Below are 20561 nucleotides of genomic sequence, written 5' to 3'. Positions count from 1 at the left end.
ACTTCACTTACATGTTAGAATCACCTGCAAAACTGTTAAAAACACCTGTGCCAGGGCCCCACTCGGAGACTGATTGAATTGATGGAGGGTCAGGCCTGAGCATGGTGTTTTAAAAGCCTTCCAGGTGAACTGCCTATGCATCCAGGATTCAGAACCCATGGGAGCCTGATGCTGTGGAAAGTGCCCTGAATTGATGTCATGGCATCCTGAAGTTCACATTCTTAACTCCAAAATAAATCACTGGGCAATGTTACACATGCATTTTGAACTTCATTTTACACCTGCCAATTTCTTCATAAAGTGAAGAACATTAACCTGTGCTCCATAGATAGACTTTATGAGATCTATGAATTCATTCTAATTGCATGCAATTTTTTTGTATATACTCATTCTAGAGAGTTAATCACATTTTTATAAGGATCCATGACCTCCAAGAGATTAAGATCCACAGTCACAAGATGTTATGAGCTCCAAGGCAGCTAATGAAATCAAAGTAGAAAGACCTGCTATTGACAAGCAGCACCTGATGGGCTCAAGCCTGGTAGCTTGAGGTAGTGGCATAAGAACATCACAGCAAATGACAGCAAGAAGGTGCTTTGTACTACATGTAAACACTTTAGGTGGTTTAACAATGAGGTTCTTTTCAGAAGTATGTCTATGGGAACTGAAAAAAAATATGAGATACAAGGATATCTGTATCCTTTGCCCCCTTTCCTTCTTCTCTTGAACTTGCAGAAGCAGTTGCTGCAGGTGACCTGCCCATATCCTTACAGTGCCTCCTGTTTCCCTGAACACTGGCCTGACTTTCCACTGCCAACATCCGCAGCTTCTTGCCTGAGAGTGAGCTCTGGTCACTGGAGCCTGCTCTGCCACACATGAAAGATAGACCAGCAGTGCCAGGAAATTATCATCCCTTTCCCATGCTTCATCCCTCCTGAGGTGGGATAACCCTGAGCACCTGCTCTTCTCTGCCTCCCAGGGTTTCCCAGCAGAACCGTGCTCCAGCTGGCTGCAGTGATAACTTGCTTGGTAACACACCCTTGATGGGCCGCCTGTCTTCTTTTTCTCACTTCCCCACACCTCTGTTGGAGTCTCCTTCCAAGTAGATGACCCAGTGCAATAATACTTTTCTCTGAGGCTGTTTCTAAGGGAACCCAAACAAGAAACAGCTCTGATTTATTTTATTTATTTATTTTTACCTAGGCCCTCTGTTTATTTTCCTGATTGGGTTAAGGCGATTGCTTTTGTGGAAAGATCACTGTATTCTTAGTGAAGTGATGTGCACATATTCTTTCCAGCTGAAGGGTGTCCAGGTTCTTGGCATCTTGAACAAAGAATTGGGCAAAATGCACAAACAAAGCAAGGAAAGAATGAAGCAACAAAAGCAGAGATTTATTGAAAATGAAAGTACACTCCACAGGGTGGGAGGGGCCTGAGCAGAGGGGCTCAAGAGCCTTGTTACAGAATTTTCTGGGGTTTAAATACCTCTAGAAGTTTCCATTGGTTACTTGGTGTCTGCCCTATGTAAGTGAACAGGGTGAAGTAAAGTTATAAAGTCATTTACTCAGTGTACATCCCATGTAAATGGAGAGGATATTTCCCTTCATAGCTGAAGTGTTTCCATTTGATTTAGTTCTAGGAAGTCAGCATGAATAGGCCTTATGTTCCCTGCCTCTAGAACCTGTTCTCCTTTGAATACAGGACAGGTGTTTTGGGAAGCATAGGTCATATAAATGGGAATAAGACCTGCTCCTGGAGCTAAAGAGCTTTCAACCTTGGGAGTGGGAGGAGGACACAAACATGAACACATAACTAGAAAAGAAAGTGGCCTATGATGCTTTATTTGTTGGAGGTGTCCTGGTACAAGAGAGGTTGCTGGGGAATGGGCCAGTGATCTTCCTTACACCAGGCTGCTGGAAGGAAACAGCATTTCAACAAAGGGTTTTATTGGAGGCGAGACAGACATATGAGTGCACAATGCCTTACATATAATAAGTAGTATAAAAGCAAGTTTTGAAAATGAATGGATGGGTGGAAGGGTGGGTAGCTGGGCATATAGAGAGATGGGTGGAGGAATGGGAAATGGATGACTAGATACAGGACGGTTCTGTAGATCAGAGGTGATAGCATACATGGACACCTCCTTTGCATATATGAATCTAAGCAAATGATGCTATAGTCAGGTTCAGATTCCAGGAATTGGAACAACTCTCTTGATTCCCTTATCAAACCCACAAAACCACAATCTTAAGTGTTGAGGGTTGGGTCAGCCTACTGAGCAGACAGGTTTACTATAAGCCTGACCCTTGGGGGGATCTAGGGGGGCCTCTAACTTGGGAAAGCCAATTCTGACCCCAGCCGTCAATTGTCCCTTGCACTTTACCAGATACTTAAAAGGTGCAAGGCCCTCAGGGGAGCAGGAACCCCTCCCCCGCACATCCTGGGCCAGACCCCTGCTCCACTGGGGAGGTTGGAGCAGCTCTGCACACCTCTGGAAACTATGTGGATTTCAAGTTTGCAGCACTAGTCTAAGGGAAAGTTGAATGAGTGTGCTAACTTGGGTTGGGGAGTGAAAACGGAAGGCTGTGCCGCCTGCCATCTAGTGGGTGTTGGGTTGCATCACTCCCAGGCCTCCCAGGCTCCTCCTGGGCTGGGAAGGAGAATTGGAGAAGCACAGCCCTTCCTTAATTCAGCTCTTTCTGTTTCTCCCTAGCTTGAACCAGGCAGGCCTTTGCCATCCCCCAATGACCTCAAAAGAAAAATACTCATAAAAAACAAGCGGCTGAAACCTGAAGTTGAAAAAAGTAAGTGAAATACACACATATATAATGGAAGCATGTATAACACGTGTGGACATTTCAGCTGTTTAGAATTCAATTTATTTTAAAACCACTGATTTTGGGAGGAAGGGTGTAGGGGTGACGTTACAGGTACTTTTCAGAGCAAGATTGCCACATTTCCATTTAAGTTTAATTTCCACATCAATTAATTCATGCAGTAGGAAAAGCATATTTATATATTCATATGTCAGAATTTGGAGGGGGCCCAAGGAAAAATGAGAGGAAAGTAGAAGCATTTTAGAATTTCTCAAGATACAATGAACCAGCATTTTATAATATTACACACTCTAAAGTCCTCATAAGTTTCCCTTTTCAGTTTGCCCCTGTGCTCCAAACATATCTAGGGATACTAGGTACATAAGAGTATGTGACTGTGTATATGTGAATAGAGAGATCTAGAGACAAATGATTTTATATAGTCATGTTTCCTTTTATTCTCCCAGGGTGATTTTCTTGAAAATATTTTCTTCCAGAGTATATCTTAGTTCAGTGAATTAATGGTATCAAATATTGGCATGGTTACACTGCATTTTCCCCCAAGTATTCTAAATGAAAAATTTTAAATTATGTTAATGACAGTTTATTTTATTACAAAAGCAATAATGCCATAGAAAAATCAAGACAATGAAAAGTGTAAGAAAGTAACAGCACTAACATGTATTATACACATATTCATATACTATAGACAGATGTACATAATGTACATGTCTAGGTATATACCCACATTTTTAACATAATTGAGATCATATTAATGGTACTGATTTTTAATTTTTAAAATTTAACCAGGTAAGTATACTTACATCAGCAGGATATAAATCTACATACTAACTTTAATCCTAATGTATGAAACACTCTATAGAATTTAACATATATTATATAGAATTGTATGCATTTATTATAGCATGATGTAACCAGTCCCAAGTTGATGGATTTTCACTACTGTAAACATGCTTGAATGTTATTTTGTATGTTTGTGCAACCCTCTCCTTGAAATCAATTGGTGCAATTAGAGTTATTCACCCAAAGCATATACATATTTTATATTGTGATATGGTTTGTTATGCTTTCTTTTAGGAAAGTTCTACCAACTTAGACTCTTCACCAGTCATATATAGGAGTGCCTGTTTCCCACCAATATCCTTAATGCTGGCTGTTGGCCATTTTTAAATGTGTATCCAACTGATAGAAAAAAATCGGTACCTTAGGGGTTTTGTTATTTGTGTGTCTTTAATAACTAGGTTTTTGCATATTATGATTTGTGGTTTGTCCCTACATGTTTTCCCATTTTTATTATTTTGTTTACCTTTATCTTTCTGACTTATAGAAAAATATTAGTCTTATTTTGCATAGTAGGATATAATCCCGGTTAAATCAGTTGCAAATATTTTTTTCCTGAGGTTTTGTTGCCAACCTGCCTATTTTCTGTCAGTTCCCCATGACTGTTCATAAACCTTGATCTGTGCCAGATTCTCCAAATGATGGGCTTTTGTTATCTAGCCTTAAATTCTTCACAAGGACTGAACCTCTTCTCAAACTTGGTGACCAGAATTTTGGTCATTTCACCCATGACCCCGCAATTCTTCATCATGTGTGTATAAGGTGGTTGTTGCAGGTTTCTTACAAGGTCAAGACCACCAGGAACGGGCGAGAGAGATCGCTGCTGAACCTTAGGAACATGGCGCACTTGGTGCCTGAACATTCTGTTTCCTCTCCCTTTTCATATCCTCCTTCTCAGTGTTGATCTGAAGGCTTAGGGTTTGTATGTCACCTAGCATCTGTCACCATCTCTTTGCATGTTTTTGCTCACAGAACAGCTGGAAGCTTTGAGAAGCATGATGGAAGCTGGAGAATCTGCCTCCCCAGCAAACATCTTAGAGGATGATAATGAAGAGGAGATCGAAAGTGGTGAGCTGTTTGCTTTTATTTTAAGTTACATGCTTCAAAAATACTTTTTAAATAAGAAAACCAGGCTGGGCACAGTGGCTTAAGCCCATGATCCCAGCACTTGGGGAGGCCGAGGTGGGAGGATTGCTTGAGCCCAGGAGTTCAAGACCAGCCTGGGCAACATTTTCATAGAGATGAGACCCCATCTCTACAAAAAATAAAAAATTATCCAAGTGTGGTGGCCTGTGTCTGTAGTCCCAGCTACTGGGGAGGCTGAGGCAGTAGGATCCTTTGAGCCCAGAAGTTCAAGGCTGCAGTGAGCTGTAATCACACCACTGCACTCCAGCCTGGACAACAGACTGAGGCCCTGTTTCAAGAATACATGAGTAAGAAATCCAGGAATTTCTTTCAGAAGACTTTTATATAATAATGCTGTTTTAATTCTTAATAGTAATATTTTGGTGTTCTTGGTGTTTTGCCAAATACTTCCAATTTTTTCTGACTACTAAATTTTAATGGGCTTGTCATCTCCCTTCCTATTGGTCATTCAGCTATTCAGCAGAAATTCATAGCCAGAGAATCCTTGAGCACTTGCTGTAGTAGGCAGAGGAAACAACATAAAGAATATTTTGCAATCCCTTTCTATAGACAAAAGCATGAACTTCAGTCTTGTTAATGATGATAGTAGAGAGGCAAGTAATTTGAGAGACCCTCAGGCAAATGACTGGTTTGTCTGCACGAAGTGAACAAGAAAACCAAAGCCGGTATTAAAATCTCAAGTTCAAATTCCTTCAAATAACCAGCTCACCAGAATTATCTCTGTGAAGCTAGATGATTTTAGGAAGGCAGTCTTGTTTAAAATATTTGAATATGTGCTACTACCTTCTCTTTTACTTTGATCACATAGCAACAATCATAATGTTCCGATGTAAATTGGTCATTTGAGAGTTTGGGGATGATTTTAGAGAATTATTTGTTCGTTATGTATCATGAGAATTGATGAACAAAATGACGAGGACTTGCGTTGGTTATACAATGCCTTGGATTTATATACAGGCATACCTTAGAAATATTGCAGATTCAGTTCTAGACCCCTACAATGAAGTAAATATTGCAAAAAAGTGATTCACAGGAATTTTTGTTTCCCAGTGCATACAGAAATTATATTTACACTGTAATAATTATATTTATTAAGTGTTCAATAATAGCATTATGTCCAAAAATGTAACTTAACTTAAAAATATCTATTGCTAAAAAAATACTATTATGTAAACCCACATCAAATTGAAATCTTTTTGTGGAGGGTCTTGCCTCGAGTGAACAGCAAGGTAGTTGCCAAAGATTGGGGTGGCTGTGGTAATTTTTTAAAATAAGACAACAATGAAGTTTGCTGCATCAATTGACCCTTCCTTTCACAAAAGATTTCTCTGTAGCATGCAGTGCCATTTGATGACACTTTACCCAGAGTAGAGCTTCTTTCATAATTGAAGCCAATCCTCTCAAACCCTGCTGTGATGCCTTCTCAACTAGGTTTATGTAATATTTTACATCCTTTGTTGTCATTTCAACAGTGATCATGGTATCTTTACCTGGAGTAGATTCCATCTCAAGAAACCACCTTCTTTGCTCATTCATAAGAAACAACTCCTCATCTGTTTAAATTTTATCATGAAATTGCAGCAATTCAGCCCCATGTTCAGGCTCCTTTTCAAATTCTAGTTCTCTTACTCTTTCTACCACCTTTGCAGTGACTTCCTCCACTGAAGTCTTGAACCTCTCAACGTCATCCATGGGAGTCTCCCAAACTCCTATGAACATTGATATTTTTACCTCTTCCCATAATCATGAGTGTTCTTAGTGGCATCTAGAATGGTGAACACCAGAAGCTTTTCAGTTTACACTGCCCAGATCCATCAAAGGACTCTCTCTTTTAGGAAGGTTAGACATAGAATTAAAAATCCAAAAGCTGGAAGAATTAACTAACCTTATTCAAGACTCCTTAATAAAGACTCCTGACTGTGGAACAGACTTTTTAAGTGACTCAGCATGTCCAGTCCTTGGGTTTGACATTACTCCTGGAGAAAAGTCGTAATGACTGTACTTTCATTTGTTTTATGTGGCAGGGAGGGTCTAGGGGGCTAAAGATACAACTCAGTTGATATTTGTTATTATGGTCGTCTGTTGCTATGCAATAAACCTTCCCCAAATTTAGGGGCTTATAACAACACCTTATCATTTTCTGTCATAATACTGAGGATCATCTGGGCTCAGGTTGGTGGTTCTTGCTTGGGTTTCTCATGCTTTTGTCGGCAGATGACATCTGGGGCTGACTGGTTCCCTTGGACGGGTGATCCAGGACGGCTCGCTCACATGCTGGCAGTGGATGCTGGCTGAACGCTGGGAGCTCAGCGGCGCCTTACTGACCATAGTACCCCTGTGGCCTCTCTCTGTGGTTTGGGCTTCTCACAGCACAATGGCTAAGTTCCCCAGATGGAACATCTAAGAGCCAGTGTCCCAAGAGGCAGGAAGCAGAAGCTGCTAAATTATTTAAGAGCTAGGCCTGGAACTGGTGCAGTATCATTTCCTCTATGTTTTATTCATCAAAGCAGTCTCAGGGCCAGTCCAAGTTCAAGAGGGTGAGTGAGTGACAAGGTCACGTTGCATAAGAGCACAGAGGAGGGCAGATGTTATGGCAGCTGTCTTTCGAAAATATAGTCAGCCATGATGCCGACTATAGTTTTCACATTTTTTGCAAATAATAAACCTAAACAAGATTTAAGAAAAATATATTGACAGAAATATATTTCAAATGATCAAGAAAATACTCCTAAGATGCAAAAAAGATGACTATTCAGTAAAACCTGTTCCTTTAATTTAAGTTAAATTTCATAGATGGTAATTAAAATATGTAAGGCATTACTGATACAATAATCCAATAAAACACACTGTAGAAATAATGGAATAAATTAACAAGAAAACAATGTTAATAATAATTAACTACCATCGTTGTACCAACAGTGGACCAGGCATTTTACATTACAGCCTTATCTAATCTGTATACAGCCTGATGAAATGGGTATTACTATTATTTTGTTTGTTTGTTTGTTTGTTTTGAGACAGAGTCTCGCTCTGTTGCCCAGGCTGGAGTGCAGTGGCGCGATGTCAGCTCACTGCAAGCTCTGCCTCTGAAATGGGTATTATTACACCAGTTTTTCAGATGAGGGGACTAAAGCTTAGAGAGGTAACATATTTTGCACCTGATCCCACAGCGGGCAAGTGATAGCACTAAGATTCAATCCCGGAGCTACCTGATTCCAGGGTCAAGACTTTTTGTACCTTACAGTACTGCCCTTTCAATGTACAGGAATATGGTAAAAACATAGATATGCAAAAATACTTTTTTAGAAAGGAGAAATAATAGAACGAATGAAAGTCAAAGATGTGTTGTTTCCTAAACACACACAGTCACGTAAAATGAGCATCAGTATGGCTTCATGTATTATTAAAGGTGCTTTCCCACCATCTACATACGTATGGTAATTATTCCTCCAGGCAGAAAAAGATTTGCCTCAGTGACTCCCATGTTATTCCAAAATATACTTGAGATTTGGGTTAAGTTTTAACAGAAATAACCACATGATTTAGTATACCAGTAGGAAAGTACCCAAGGACAGAATCATCCACCTAAATGGCACAAGGCTCCTGTTACACCTGTTACGTATGTGATTCTTAGGTTGCCTCAGTAGCACTTGGTTTTGGTTCTGGTCAACTAATCGGCTGTAATTACCTTAGTACCACTGTATGAATCTACTATGTATGTGTGACTAGAGTCTCTAATTTAAATACATCAGCATAGCAGGCAAGGGAAAACCAAGCATAGTTCAAGAGGGGAGGCCTGCCTGAAGGCTGTAGAAAATAGAAAAGTCTTTCAGTCAGTGAAAACAGGTGCCCAGGCATTAGGCTGGATTTAGATTCAGAAGGACACATGGCTCCCAGGATAGGAGACAAGTAGTAGGGAATATCAAAATTATATGTGGTTATAGGTGTGTCTGTGCATATATGCACGCTCAGAAAGTGATCATGTATTCATACAATTCTCTTAAAGTGGTTATTGAGTCTCTACCACTTGTTTGGAGCATGTCCCTTGCCTTCAAGTCATTTACTTCTGTATGGGCAGTTTAGACTAGACATACACGAAATGAAAATTTAGTAGTGACCTGAGAAGTTTTGAAATCTTGGTTACTGACTGTAGGTCATGAAAACCTAGTCCTGGAAGAATTGTGGTAAGAATTCAGGAGACAGGTGGATCCATTATCTTGGTCTGTGATTTCAGACAAGTAAAATCGTATCTCTGCATCTATTTCCTCATTTATAAGTAAAGACAGATGCTAGATTAGATTATTTTAAGACGTATTCCAGTTCCTCAAATCCTTTTCTTCCTGCCTAAGTCTTACGATGACCCAATTTTTGTTATTGTTGTTGTTTGGATTTTGTTTTTTAAATTGTCTGCCTCTAGAATATCCCTTCATCAGATTTATTAGCTCCAGAGAAGGAAGGTGGCTGTTTCTTTTCCTCACCCTCTTCCTATGCCTGGAGACATACTTCACAAAATAAAATAGTCTATCAGGAAATTCTGAATCCAGATACTACCAGTTGAAAGATACCACTGTTTTATCATGACTAAGAAAGAAAAAAGAGTTTCCATTCACTGGAAAAAACCATCAGTTGAAGAACATATTACAACATCAGAAATATTAAAATTCAAAAAAGTACATCTCAGAATCAGTGAAATCATTTTTCATTTACTCCTGTTCTTTCATTCTCCTTTGTACTTTTAAACATGCTTTAAAAAATCTCTCGCATTCTGATGGGTCTGCTCATCTCCTTTATGAGTTTATTCTCAGAAATTATTTTAGTGGGTTTTTTTGTTTTGTTTTTACAGTAAAGTTCCCTCATGCCCTGTGGTGTGACCATGTGGATTTGTATTGTCCTCATCCTGAGGTCTATGGGTTTCTCCTGATCCTGGCTAGATTTTAGGCAAATTCTTTGTCTGGGAATTACTATAAATGGTGATTGTATGAATCGAAATCTCACCTCAGTATGTTGTACATTTTCCAGCAGGTGGTTCTTTTTTTTCCCACGAACATCCTAGGTGGATTCTGGCATTCTTATCACTTTCCTGGACCAATGAACACAGTGTGTGTGCTTCCTTTCACAGACTAGACCATGTTCCAGGGACACCAGCTTTATTTGGCACCCACTTCCATTTCTCCTCCTACCTGAGCCTGACAAATGAGCCCTGAGCCTTTGAAACCTACGCTAGGTTTGACAAATAGTTTGCAGGAGTAGCACAATCCTTCTGAGGCCTTTCCTTTTTCTACCACTCCGGGCTATAAGTCTTTATGCCCATAACATTCAAGTGGACATTTTAGTCTCTTTCAAAATTATCTGATGTATTTTTTTTCTTCCATCTTCTTATTTTCAGTAGATGTCATGAAATATCAAAACACCCTTTTATGAGTCACAGATATTCCTGCAGTGTTTGAGGCTTTCATTTTTAGAATTAGTGTACTAGGATAGAAGTAGCCATCCAGTTAAGAAAAATTTATTAAGCATCAAGCATGTCAAACCACATTTTAGGTGCAGGAGAAATAATACATGACAAGATGTGCTCCTTGACCTTGAATAGGTAAGAGTTTAGTGAGAGTTATACTTGAAAAAACACTGCATATATAAATGTCCCCATTTTCTTTTGGCATCCTTTTTCTCTAAAAGTGCTTATGTTCTACCCAAGATTGTGAACAAGGTCTGACTACTTGGCAGTGGTTTGGCTTCATGGATTTTCCATTTGTCTTTCACACAGCTGACCAAGAGGAGGAAGCTCACCCCGAATTCAAATTTGGAAATGAACTTTCTGCTGATGACTTGGGTCACAAGGAAGCTGTTGCAAATAGCGTCAAGAAGGTCAGAGTTCCCTTTCTTTCATCACTCTCAAGAGGTAGCAGCTGTTATTTATGAAATTTTGGCAACGTGAGAACCACAAGAGAATAAAGTAACCTATAATTCCCCTTCTAAATTGCTTAGGATACAAGTCTGTGCTGGGTGACCAGAACTTGACACATACACAATATTAAGTTTAAAAGGAAATGTAAATTACTCATTAGTCAGAGTCAGTGTTAACCACTACCCATTTGGCCAGTGTCCTCTAAATATTAAAATTTATTGTGTTATTGTAGCTGGGGAGGGAGAAAACGACAGCATCCCAGGGGTAAGGTTTAATCTTGAATTCATCAGGAAAATGACCCCGAACATCCTGAATCTAGCCCTCATTCAAGAACTGGTCCCGCTAATTATATACCTTCCTCCTAAAGTAGAGTAAGCATAAAAATGTTTCCAAATATTCAGCCAAAGAAAATAGTTATTCATGTGCTTACCTTTTGTCAGGCATAGTCTAGGCCATAATGACCTAACAGGGTAAAACACACTTGCCTTCTGCCCTTAGGCAGCTCATGGCCCCCTGTAGTTTAGGGAAAGGGATCAGAAACAACAAAGAAACAAGTAGTCAAATAACCATATAATTACAACTTGTGATAAGAGCAATTATGAATATAAACATGAGTGCTGAAGAACAATGAAGTAGAAAGAATAAGGAAACCAGAATGCGAAGGGTCAAGAGGAATTGGCCATGCACAGAGATAGAGGAATCACTTTCCATGTGGAAGGACCACAATAACAACAGCAAGGGCTGTGAGTAGAGTGACTTGAGTGAGAGTGGAGTGAGACAAGATGAGATGGGGCAGGTAGGTGGGAACTGGGTGATGTAGGATTTTGGAGGCCCATTATGAAAAATTCAAATATTAAGTGAAATGTAACACTACTGAAAAAGTTTAGAAAAGGGGGCAGTGTAGCCTGATTCAAGTTTTAAAATGTTGCTGTGGTTGCCATATGGAGACTAGTTTAGGAGGAAACAAGAGTGGAAGCAGGAAAAGCAGTGGGGACAGGCTGCTGCTCTAGGCCAGACAAGAGTCCCCGATGGTCAGACCAGACAATGATACAGAAAGGACTGAGTGGCTTCAAGACATGTTGAGAAATGGGACAGCCTACTGATGGATGGAATGTGGGAATGAGAGAGAAAGAAGTGAGATGACCCTCTAGTGTCCTTGTTTGAGGTACTGGGTAGGTGGTGGTACCATTTACTGGCATGGGGAAGACCGAAAGAGAAAGAACTCAGGAGTTGCAAATGGGATGACTATTTGAGATGCCTGTTAAGTATTCAAGGGGAGGTGTTCATATAGCATTGCCATCTGACTCTCTCTCTGGGTTCATTTCCTAACTGTCTAACTTTGGGTAAGTTACTTAACCTCTGTGTACCTTAGTTTCCTCATCTGCAAAGTGAAGACGATAACACCTATTTCATGGGGTCACTGTGAAGAGTGGATGGTTTGTGACATGTCAAGAGCTTAGCGTGGTGCCTGGCACATGGTAACTCCTGTAAAGGTATTAGTTGCTGGTATATTATCATCCTTTTCATCTTTATCATTGTCATTATCCTCATGATCACTGGTGTCATCATCATGCGTATATAGAAGACAGGTTGAGCTAGAGATACAAGTTGGGAGTTCAAGAGATCGTATTTGAAACAATGGAAATACTGAGATGATTCACAGGGAAAGGTGGAAAAGAAGGTCCAAGTGAAGCCCTAGTTAAAGGTGGAGCCAGAAAAGAAGAGCAAGATATGGCCAGTAGAAGTAGGAGGGAAATTAGGCAGTGACACCAAGAAAACCAAGAAAGAGGACAGTGTTAACAGAAGGACTGAGTGGTTGATTGTAGAATATGTTAAAAATCTTAGACAAATCAAATTTAACAGAGTTTAGTTAAGCAAAGAACAATTCCCAAATTGGGCAGGCCCCAAACCAGAAGAGATTCAGAGAGACTCCAGTGCAGCCATGTGATGGAAGATTTATTGACAGAAAAAGGAAAGTGACCTACAGAAAACAGAAGTGAGGTACAGAAGCAGCTGGATTGGTTACAGCCTTATTTGCCTTATTTGAACAGAGGTTGAATAGTTGGCCACCTTTGATTGGCTGAAACTCAGTGATTGGCACATGAGTAGGTTACAGCCTGTTTACACATTCATTCAGTCTACAGTTTACTATGTGAAAGTTTATGGAGAAACCTTTAGAATATGTAAAGAGACAGCTTTAGGCTAAACTTAACAAGTGCTACTGACTGATTAAGAAGACTCAAGAGTGTCCTTTGGGTTGTTAGCATGGAGGTCATTGGTAACCTTAAAGAGACATTTCAGTGGAGTGCCAGACACTGGTGACACTGGATCACATAGATATGAATGACTAGAGACTATGGTTTTGAGAAGTTTTGCTGTGAAGGGGAGCAAGAAATGGACTAGTGGCCAAGGGCACCTGAAGAGTCAAGGGAGTGTTTCTATTTGTTTGTTTTAGTTTTTTTTCGTTTTCGGATGAATGAATCTGGAGTGTGTTTGCAAACTCGGAAGTGGTGCAGTAGAGAAGAAGAGATTAATTTTGCAGGAAAGAGAGGGGATAACTGCCTGGAATTCCTCGAGAAGGTGGAAGAGGGTGGGATCGCTATGGTGCGAAGGTGTGGCCCTTCACAGGAGCAGGAACACCTGATTAGTGAAGACAGTGGATGAAGATGCAGGTAGGCAGATACATTTGGTGATAGGAAGAGGGGAGAGTATTTGTCTGATGAGCAAAGCCAAAGGAATATTGCCTTTACACCCTACCTTTTCTGATATAGGGAATTGTGACTACTTTGAGAATATTGAATGCCTATTAAGACTCAAGAGTATTGTTTTAATACAAAATTTAGCCAGGTGTCATGGCACGCACCTGTAATCCCAGCTACTCAGGAAGCTGAGGCAGGAGAATTGCTTGAACCCGAAAGGCAGAGGTTGCAGTGAGCCAAGATTGTGCCACTGCACTCCAACCTGGGCAACAGAGCAAGATGCTGTCTCAAAAAAAAAAGTTGCTAAAGCCTTCATCAATATTGTCTTAGTGTCTTAGTCAGTTGGGGCTGCTATCACAGAAATACCATTGGCTTAAACAACTAAAAACTATTTGTAACCATTCTGGAGTCTGAGAAGTCTAAGATTAAGGTTTCACCCAATCAGTTCCTAGTGAGGGGGGCCCTCTTCGTGGTTATGTCCTCACATAGTAGAGAGAGAATAAAGAGGCAAGCTCTCTCTTGGCTTGGCCCTCATGACCAAATTACCTCCCAAAGGCCCCATCTTCAAATGCCATCACAATGAGGTTGAAGATTTCAGTATATGAATTTAGAATGGTGTAGAGGGCTGCACCAGCATACAGCCCATAGCAAATATCCAGACATGAATGCTGAGTTACTCAAAAGTGACCCTTCATGCTGCTTTTCCCAAGCCCCATGACTAAGGCACTAAGTAAATAATTATAATAAAACATCTAAGTAGGTAAAAACTGTCCACAAATGAGGGAAAGAGCATTAAGATTAGCCCTTCTGGTGCATAAAACAATGAGGCCATCCATGGCTTTTTTTCATCAATAATGCCCCACCTTAGCAAATAAATAGAATAACAAGTTTACCTATACTTATTTAAGTATCTATGTATGTATGGCTAATAAATTTGGAATTTTACCCTTTAGAGGAGTAAACAAATTATTTCCTTTCTCTAATTAGGCCTCAGATGACCTTGAACATGAAAACAACAAAAAGGTAACAAAATAATTCCCTTGCCTATTTTAAATCAGATGCATCTAATATAAAACATCTTCAAAGGAAGGAATTAATTGTGGTGATAAAATGATTAAATCCTGATAAAATCACAAAACTAGGGCAGGTGAGTAAGATGATTTTCCTAAAAGTAGGTATTTAATCCAGTAAGGCATTTTCTTCATTGGAATTAGAGATTTCGTTCCTGTAGTGGAACGACATGATCATCAGCATATTGAATTTGAACTCAAAAATGAGCAAATAGGTCATCAAAGCCATATTGTAGCATAATAGGAGGATCTTAGTTCCCAGTACACTGACATTCTGGAAGATCACTGATTAATTTTACACTGCATAACTTCTAGGAGTATTACTTGATGTTATTAGATATTGGCCTTCTAGTAGGGAAGGTAAAGTTACATTTTCACTTTCTTTCATTCTCTTCGAAGTTCTTCTTGATGATCAAAGTGGTCTTATTTAGTAAGTATTATGGTTTATCCTACAACAGTGAGACTGACAGCCACAGGCAGAAGTTTGCCTTATAACTACTTTCTCATACTTCAGAGCTTCAAAAAATACTGCCTTGCTGCCTGTAGGGTCGTATCCTATTTGGAGTTGAGATCCTAGCTTCTCACCCTCTAAATATTAAATTTGAAAGAATTATGAATAAATATGGTCACAGACGTGTCTCAAAAAATATTTGTGAGTACTTTACTCTCTTGTTCTAGAATCTCATCATTCATAATTAGAGTCAACAGTGTACAGATTGACATTTGGTCATTGCCATTTATTAGCTAAGTTATTTCAATTCTCAAGGCATCAATCTTCTCATGCGGTCAGTGGGTAGGACTCTAATCCCCACTACACATCACAGACAGTAATGAGACCGTGTGTGCAAGAACTCATCCTGGTGCCCAGCACACAGCACTGGTGGTATTTATTCTTATTATTAAACACACAGACGTGGCCGTTGTTTGGTGGGGGAGCAGGAGGACACATGAAGAAAATGATAAAAACAAAAACAAAACCAAGTTACATTACTTGATTATTATTTCAGGTTTTTATTGGTGAAATCAGTTTGATAATTTAGAATGCTCAAATTGTTAAGTCATCAGTTAAGACAAACAAGTCGTCTGACCATTTTTTAACTCATGGATTACATCATGCAACTAAGGAATATATCCAACTAGATTCATTCTATGCAGGAAATTTAGCTTTGCAAAGTTCTCAGCAAAAGTATTGATCACTTTTGAAGGTCTTATTTTTGTTGTTGGTTTTTTGTTTTTTCTATCAAGAAATAAACTAATTTGTTTTCTTTTTTCTGTATGCAAAGTAATGCAATTTCAGTATGTCCTATGCAGCAAGTTATTAGATTACTTTTAAGATTAAGTGCTTTTTAAAATACTATATACCATGTGTGTATGTGGCTTACATTCTAGAGTGCTACGGTGAAACATAGTCACCAAAGAGGCAGCATCATTAGTACCTGGGAACTAGTTACAGCAATGACTGGCCTCACTGCAGACTCACTTCAGCAGAAACTCTGAGTGTGGGGCCCAGGAATCTGTTTTAGTTTAAAAAGCCTTCCAGGTGATTCTGATGCACGCTAATGTTCGAGAGTCACTATTTTTGATGTTGTGCCTCAATTTGTAAAAATATGAGTAATACCTGCTGTGTCTATTTCCTAGCATTGCTGTGAGGTCCAATGTAGTAATTTCTTTCTTTCTTTTTTTTTTTTTTTTTTTGAGATGGAGTCTTGCTCTGTTGCCTGGTCTGGAGTGCAGTGGCACAATCTCAGCTCACCATAACCTCTGCCTCCTGGTTCAAGCGATTCTCCTGCCTCAGCTTCCCAAATAGCTGGAATTACAGGCTCACGCCACCACACCCAGCTAATTTTTGGCATTTTTAGTAGAGATGGGGTTTTGCCATGTTTGCCAGGCTTGTCTTGAACTCCTGGCCTCCCAAAGTGGTGGGATTAAAGGCGTGAGCCACCGTTCCTGGCCAGTAATTTCTTGAATATTTTAAAGTCCCTTAAAAATCTAAAAATGTCCTACAAATGTAAGATCAGCTTAATATTTTATGATTACCTCCTTTTGCATTATTTAGAGCTACAATAGACACTAACTTCTTAAAGCATCCTTTATATAATTGAGGAAGAAAAAGTCTTTACCTTTCAATTTGTGTGTGTGCAATTATCTTTATTAAGGAAATCTGCAGCTCATATCGGTGGGTCCTACTGAAGTCATCGACTTATATGTTTTCTTCCTTGTGCTTGTAGGGCCTGGTAACTGTAGAAGATGAGCAGGCATGGATGGCGTCTTATAAATATGTAGGTGCTACCACTAATATCCATCCATATTTGTCCACAATGATCAACTACGCCCAGCCTGTAAAGTTTCAAGGTTTCCATGTGGCAGAAGGTAACACCAAAGGTTAAATGCAATCGCCTTTTTTGCTTGATTTTCTTTTATGGTGCTAATGAGCTTGTATCTAACTTGTTGCCGTTTTTCTTTGTGGGCATGGGGGCTGTTCCACCTCACCTTATTTTTGTTTCACAGACCATAGAAGCCACCTTGGTATGTGGTGACATTACATTGTCATTCATGACCTCACCCACAAGGTGGCGCTGAAAGACTATGGATTTGTTAGTGCTGGGCCATGTAGCCTCTTCTGTTCCCACGTGCATTCACAAGACTCCTTTTAATCAAAAGCTGGTTTTCAAAAAAACATAAGAAGTATTTAAAAACTTCATTTCTGGGCTAGAGAAGCCATCATAATCATCATTATCATAAAAAAATTCATATTTCAAGGATAACTGTGGCAATTGGGGTACATGTAATTTCTCTAATGACTCCCAATTTAAATCAGCACTTTTTTTTTTTTTTAAAGACAAATGTCTCCATCCACAGGATGTCAGTCAAAGTAGGAGCTACTAACGTGATAATGTAGCATTAGCCTCCAAGGCCTCGTGATTCAGGGTGTAATTGTATTTATTTATTGCTGTTTTTCGCTGAGGGTTTGATGACAGGGTTCCTGACTCCATCTTTGCTTTTCTTTTACAGAACGCAATATTCATTATAACATGTCTTCTTTTAATGAATCAGTCGGTCTTGGCTACTTGAAGACACATGCAATTGAATTTGTCAAGTATCCTTATGTATCAAGTGGAATGAGTGGTTGACTCACGTTGGTTTGGCAGGAGCCTCTGAAATAGATAAATGGCTAATATATCATTCTGATGGTAGAGTTAATAAAATGATATGTGGGAAAGACCATGACAGCTGTGACAATCTGCCCAAATGAAAATTGTTTTTATAATCCACACAGTGAACTGTGATCTTAAGCATCATTTGTAAATGTGAAATTTGCTGTGTGCTGTCTACTCGTTTGTCGTTGTTGGCCTAGACCTTTATTGTTGTAGCTCTTTGTCGTTTATTTTTCTCTGCTGTAGGACTCTTTTTTTCTGTTTTCCTTAATAAGTTACACAGTTATAACAAACGGCAAATGAGTCGCATTTACCCCAAGGGAGGCCGAGTCGATTCCAGTAATTACATGCCTCAGATTTTCTGGAACGCTGGCTGCCAGATGGTTTCGCTGAACTATCAAACCCCAGGTAGGAGCTGATGTCCAGTGACCCCAAATTCCATGAGAACACTTTGACAGGATAGTGCCAGCACTTCCCATCAGTTGGCTGTGGGCATTTTTTAAAGGAAGCAGACATATGGCAAAGCAATGTGTTGTTGGATTTATATAATGGTGAGAAATAGAAAAAAAAAAAAAAACAAAATAGAGCAAACAATGGTTGAAGATAATGTGTTGTGATTGAAATTTAATTCCTTTCATAAATGCCATGTGTATTCTTGCTAACCATTATCCCATATTCCAAAATATTGCTCATTTTTTCTTCCTTTTGGATCAAAGTTGTTATCTTTGTTTCCAGAGGCAGAATTAAGTGAAAAGAATTTGAGTATCTGTGTATAGCAACAGCGACTCATTTCTCCTTTGGCGTATACCCTGACCACTGTGAACATTCAGCAAATATGACTGACACAGTGGCACTTCACCAAAGAAGTACAGAATATTTTGGAGTAAACTCCACTAAAATGGTGTATAAGGAGTTACATATTTGAAGAGATACTAATCTATAACTTGGTCCTCCAAAGTGTACTCAAAGACGGGTTTCCAATATATAATGACTTTTTTTTTCTGGAAGGAAAAGAGTAAATTTTTATAATTGCATAAACAAATTTTTAAAGTTTTTGAGGTTTGCTTAAGAGCCTAGGATCACAGTATTAAGATTAGAGGTAGCAAAACAGAAATAAAATAGATAGAAATACGCCACAAAACCTATTCACTATATATGGTCAATTCTACAGCATGGTTCTTACAATTGGTGAAATAAAACAAAATCAGAAAACCCTTTTTTCCTTCAATTCTTTGCTATATAAGAGTATTGCCCATGCTTCCCAATTTGAGAATTTTTTTAAAATCTATTTTGTGTTTTAAGAATCCCTGCCCACCTTGTTCCCTGCTATCTGGACTGAGTGGAAGGTCCTTTGACTTTCATTCCTTCAGCATGAGTGTGAGCTGACTACTTCCCACGCCTTGAGGGAGCCTCCCCAGTGACTGGAAGCTCCTCCGACTGGAGTCGCCATTCTGCATGGGGTCGCCACAGTGCTTGCTAGGTTAGACTGTGACATGATAGGTACCAGTACAATCCCTGAGTGTTTCTAGCTGGGGTCCAGTAACAAGGCCCTGATGACCTCACTTACTTCAAAAGGGGCCAACTTGTGTTCTCAGTTGTCAATGAGTTCATAATATGGATTAAATGGCTCTAAACAGTTTATTCACTAGGCCAGCTTATGTTTTATTCTATAATATTAGGTTAAACACAACATTTTGAGGAGGAAAAAATATCCATCAGTTTGCCCATTTCCTTTGCTGATGGGAAGAAAGAAAATATTTTATTCACTTGCAAGAGAAAAGTCACAAGCCATGCACTGCCAGCGTAGAGCCCACTGGAATAATTCCCCCTGCGTCCCATCCTGGAAGTGTGCCACTAAGTTTTATGAGATACTTAGCTAGCTCATTTTCGAATCTTTTAAATCAAGTTTCATGTTCACCCTCCCGGGTATCTCCAGTGTTCCTCTGCCCGGGGATCCTGAGACCCATCCTCTCCCACTGTAGCAGGTTGGATATCTCTGCTCTCAGTACTCATCGAACAATGGTACGACTCCTATATTGAATCCATTTTTAAAAGTGACCTTTAGCATGGTCTTTATGAAAACACATTTTATGTTTAATTTAAATGAAACATGCGGTCAGTTCGACATGGAAGAGAGTATGCCTTAAATAGACCAAGCAGAACCTTATAGTATTAAAGAGGGACCAGGGCCTCGGAGCAATCTGATACCTATTGTTTAAAATCACCCCATCAGGTTCTTTTTTGTCTAGGAAGACAAGATGCTAAATTATTTTTGTCTCTTGACAGATTTAGCGATGCAATTGAATCAGGGAAAATTCGAGTATAATGGATCGTGCGGGTGAGTAATGTGATTTAAACTGTTACCTAGATTTAGAACTCCATACTACAGCCATAATGAAGCCATGTCATTTTCAATTAGAGACTACAGAATTTAAGCTGGGTTTGAGGGATGGAATAGAAGCAAATGAAATACCTAGAGAATATTTGCAAATATACATTCTTCGTCTACCTCATTTTACTAAGCAGGTTTTGGATGTTTTTAGTCACAAATGAAGCGGTTCATACATATCCTAGAGTTTAATCCTCTCACTTTAAAATCAATAGTGGAGGAGATTATTACAGGACAGGTAATAATCCCTGCACACTTGGACATTAACTGGAGATGTAGGCCTTAAATATGTGCATTTTACCTAGGACAAATCAAGTAATGAAGTTAATTTCATATGTAATGAAGTTGTGTGTGTCAAACTGAATTTCATTCAGTTGGGAATAAACCTTTGTCCTCTATTGATTCCTTTTTGTGTCTTGTAAGTAGCAGTTATCAAAGAATAATGCTATGAATATTATTCTAGTTTCCTTAAATAGCAATCTTGAAAACTGAACCAAGAAGTGAAATAGGAAATGTCAAT

General features: G+C 39.3%; 1 protein-coding gene across 1 annotated transcript in view; it reads left to right on the top strand.

Annotated features, from left to right (window-relative positions):
* Positions 1-20561, top strand: part of PLCB4 (phospholipase C beta 4) — a 266056-nt gene that overhangs the window by 173561 nt on the left and 71934 nt on the right. Inside the window, exons 16-23 of the mRNA XM_031934696.1 lie at positions 2714-2804; positions 4650-4745; positions 10588-10688; positions 14415-14450; positions 16726-16867; positions 17510-17594; positions 17936-18060; positions 19939-19990. Of these exons, the coding sequence (XP_031790556.1) occupies positions 2714-2804; positions 4650-4745; positions 10588-10688; positions 14415-14450; positions 16726-16867; positions 17510-17594; positions 17936-18060; positions 19939-19990 (728 nt within the window). The remainder of the gene's footprint in view (positions 1-2713; positions 2805-4649; positions 4746-10587; positions 10689-14414; positions 14451-16725; positions 16868-17509; positions 17595-17935; positions 18061-19938; positions 19991-20561) is intronic.

This window comes from Piliocolobus tephrosceles, chromosome 20 (assembly GCF_002776525.5).
Source record: "Piliocolobus tephrosceles isolate RC106 chromosome 20, ASM277652v3, whole genome shotgun sequence".
Taxonomy (NCBI): domain Eukaryota; kingdom Metazoa; phylum Chordata; class Mammalia; order Primates; family Cercopithecidae; genus Piliocolobus; species Piliocolobus tephrosceles.
This window is presented reverse-complemented; position numbering and strand designations above follow the sequence as displayed.